This window comes from Nanorana parkeri, unplaced genomic scaffold (assembly GCF_000935625.1).
Source record: "Nanorana parkeri isolate BGI_ZX_2015 unplaced genomic scaffold, ASM93562v1 scaffold52, whole genome shotgun sequence".
Taxonomy (NCBI): domain Eukaryota; kingdom Metazoa; phylum Chordata; class Amphibia; order Anura; family Dicroglossidae; genus Nanorana; species Nanorana parkeri.
Window position 1 is genome coordinate 1,530,855 of NW_017306320.1, and position 4,118 is coordinate 1,534,972.

The following is a 4,118-nucleotide window of genomic DNA, read 5'->3' on the forward strand; positions in this document are numbered from 1 at the left end:
ATATATGGAAATAGCACCATCAGCAGAGACAACACAGGTCAGAGCACAGAAGAAATGGAAATAAATCAAATTACATATAAAATACATAAAAGTTATAAGACCAACAATATAGAGCATACAGGAGGAGCCTAAGCACCAACTTCATATAAAATTATCATACAAATAAATAAATATATCCCATATAATAGTATGCAAATAGGCGAGGACATAAAGGAAGGACATAGTAATTAGGCCAGCAGATAAAGGGGGCGATCCTTGGGACTTTTTTTGCCTATATTGCTTTTTTGTATTTGTGTAGATATTTCTTAAATCTCACGTTTAGTTTATTCATTTGTAATGATATTGCAGTCCATGACGTGAGTGAGCCTGGAGCGGTGGTTACTTTACACACAGGGACCATGGGGAACAACCTCCAGTAGGAGTCAACCGATATCGATTTTTCAGAACCGATTCCGATTATGGGCCACCTTTCAGGCCAATAACCAATATCAAATACCAATATTCTGTTTACATCCAGCTTCCCCAGCAGCTAAATATAAACAGCAGGAAGATGCCTGATATCGGCCGACCCCTTGCCCCTGCCCCATTCATTTGCTACCAGCAGGAGTCTGCAGCCAGCAGCTGCATGTAAACAGCAGCCAATGCAATAACCCGCCTGCTAACTGCAATAGCCAATATCAGGCTAGCTATTACACCCACCCACTGCCTGCTGTCAATAGCCAGCTATTGGCTATTGAAATTTACAATTGCCAATAGCAATCTGGCTATTGTTTCCCCTGCTATCTTCTGTTATCTCTGTATTCTGACAGCTGCCAGCTCACTGACAGACAATGACACCCACTGAAGAACAAGTTGAAATTCGCACAGTGTTTATTAACAGTAATATCGGTAAATGTAACCTATAATTAAAAAACGTAGTAATATTGGCCCGACTATCAGTGGATCTGATAATCGGTCGATCCCTACCCTCCAGAGGGAAGGACAGTGTCAGCACCAATTCAGAGATGATTTGAGGATCTACAGATGAGTGATACAATAAAATGTTTTTGTTAATAGTTAAGGTGCTTGAATGCATTTTTAAGATTTAATTCCTGAGTTTCACTTTAAGAAAACATGCCATAGGGATGCACCAATACCGTTTTTTCGGTTTTGAGTACGAGTACCGTTATTTATATTTCAGTACTTGCCGATACCGAGTACCGATACTTCTGGTAGCATGGCGCTGTCTTCCCGGCCAATCAGGAAGCCAGGAATGTAATTACCCATCGACTGACTTGCTGATTGGCCAGGAAGCCGACTCCATGTTTACTTGCAGCACTGCAGGACAGAGGAAATTTCCCTATGACCGGATGTTCCAATATCGGGATAAGTATTGGGGCATTTGTGCAAGTATGGGTACTTGCCCAAATGCACAAAATGGTCAGGCAGCTACAGTTGCTTCTGTAGAAAATTCCATATTTGTAGCCTCAGTGCCAAACAGAGGAAACCTCAGTCCAGCATAAGCCTGCTAGGTACACACAACAGTAAGCTGCAGGGACAGGGGCAGGAAAAACTGTCTTAGCTCTGGACCAATAACTCCATAAGGAATCCCCTAACATAAAGGCCTGACTTCAATAGCGGAGTCCCGTGTGAATTGAAACACAGACAAGTAGTCATTGTTGACTGCTGCACTGTTGCAGAGAACACCATTATAGATAATGATATGGGAACCTGCACTGCTTGATTTCAGGGCTGTCGCAAGAAGAACACCAATATAAAACAGAGTGAACCTACGTTTATTGGCTAACTGGAGAGACTTCCAGCATTAACATATCTAGTATGAGAACAGCTGTTGATAGAAGAAAAAATCTTCCAATTAGAGAAGAGTAGAGCTGAAGGAAACATGTCCACTCTCCCGAGGACACTAGCAAAAAACTGGCATGGCATGCTGGTTGAAGGCGGGCTTATCCTGTGTTTGCTAACTTTGGTTCTCTCCTGTAGGCAGCAGTATAACCCAAAAAGTAAAGACATCCATTGTCCCTCAATAAAAGGAGAAAAAAAAAACATCCTTTAAGGTAAATTTTGTGGAAATTCTGATTTTAGTATAGATGTAATGGTTTCCTAGTAGTATTACCAGTTCAACAATAAATACATAAAGATGATATGCGTATAGCTTCCCATAGTCCTTCCTGGTCAACATTTTCATTAGTTGTGAAATAAAAACAGGGCCACAATAAAAGGCCAGTAGTTCCCCATGATGAGCTTTGGGTGGTTAAGTCCATGTGTGTGGAATAATACCTTATTCCTTTACAATTGGCACTATAAGACAAGTATGATCTTCAGCCAACTAATGATTGGCCATATGGCTTTTCCCAAGTAGAAATATAGGCATGTTTGTTCATCTGGGTGGTAGTGAGTATCGCACTCGTTGAAGACGGCTTGGCAGATTTGAACCTTGGCTTTTGTTCTGCAAGAACTAGAAGAGAAAGGAATCAGCTACAAAAACTGAACCAGAAAAATAACGTTTGTAGGAAAATACAGGAAATAATTTAGAATATTTGTTCCAGTCTGTGAAACAGAGCTAAACAATAAAAGTACAATCTAGTCAAGCATCAATAAATTGCATTTATGGAGTGGAGTGGAGATTCACCTTTTTACACATGGATCACTAAATCCTGAATACTCTCCTGAACAGCGTAGAATTAAATGTGGAAACACTGGCCAGCACGTTACTTGTTTATCCTCTGTCTAAGCTCATCTACACTCTGGAGCAGTCAATCAGAAATAACCTCCCTGAAAGGTAGCACATAATCATGTGACATGAATAGAGCTGCAGCTAACGATTATTTTCAAAATCGATTAGTTAGCCGATTATTAAGTAAAGTTGCAGTGCTGCTCAGAAGCGCATGAAAAACCTAGAAATTTTGGCTGCAAGTAATTGTGTAATCTCATATTTGGACTTTTTTGATTTAACATAATTGTAATGGTATTAGCTGTTTACAGATTGATTTTACCTGTTACCTGGTGGTGCTCTTAATTTATGTTGCATTTGGCACACAGCAGTGGTATTATAAGAGACTGGAGGTGACACAACCACTCCACCAGTTGCCTTTTTAGCAGCTTCATTGTATGCACAGCAAATATTTTCATTTGCCTTTAATAAACAGATGACTGCAATGTGCATTTATAATTTTTTCATTTTCCATAGTTATTTCTGCTTTCATAATCAGAAGAAATATGGTACTCTAAAGTATTTAATAGAAACTCAGGAAATCGGTGCTGTTAATTTCAATGCACAATAGTATCATTTAATAAAGTGTGTTTTGGTAATATTTGCATAATATCCATTAACAGGTTTATTTAAACCAAGAACACCTATTTATCATAATGATAAAATTAGTCTATACACTTTCATGTGAAAAGTTTTCAAGTTTAGACTTGCAGTCGATTTGAATAAAACATATTTTTATGAAATATGATTAATTGCTGGCTGTATGTCTAGTAAATAGTCTCACTGCAATCTCACACAGAGCCTGGGAGGCCAGAAACTCCATTTCACTTTGTGCCTGCACAGTGCAAGTACGTTCTTAGTGGCCGGTCAATAGCAAAGCACATCAGAATGGTAATGTGGAGGGCGATGTTGGGCCATGTGCGACAAAACTGTTTCCAGACCTCAGAAGCAGCAACTGCTGTCCCAGTGATAATAATTGAACACAAATACCATGAAGATACCGTAGAAGTGTACTTTTTAAAATATTTGGCATGTAGCACAGGGCTGTTATGGCCATTTCTATCTTGGTTTACTCTGGGCAAAATGAGGGTGATCACTGTCTTCTGCTCTTAGATCTTCTGCTTTTACTCTACCTACGCCCCCACCCTACACACACACACACACACACAAAAACACACACACACACACAGCACAGGGCTGTTATGGGCATTGGTATCTTAGTTTCCTCTGGGCAAAATGAGGGTAATCACCATCTTCTGCTCTTAGGGGTCTATTCACAAAGCTGGCGAAGGATCTGGCCGTAGCTTCGGCCGATCCTTCGGCTAGCTTCGGCACCAGGACCCCTTCGGTTCAGGAGAACCGAGGGGGTGCTGTACGGGCTATTCACAATAGCCCGTACAGCTCCCGA

At 40.4% G+C, this 4,118-nt stretch overlaps 1 protein-coding gene across 1 annotated transcript in view; it reads right to left on the bottom strand.

The window, feature by feature from the left end:
- Positions 1-2,377: 2,377 nt before the first annotated feature.
- SEC16B (SEC16 homolog B, endoplasmic reticulum export factor) overlaps positions 2,378-4,118 on the bottom strand; it is a 134,660-nt gene continuing 132,919 nt past the window's right edge. The window contains exon 26 of the mRNA XM_018575097.1: positions 2,378-2,455. Within this exon, the coding sequence (XP_018430599.1) occupies positions 2,378-2,455 (78 nt within the window). The remainder of the gene's footprint in view (positions 2,456-4,118) is intronic.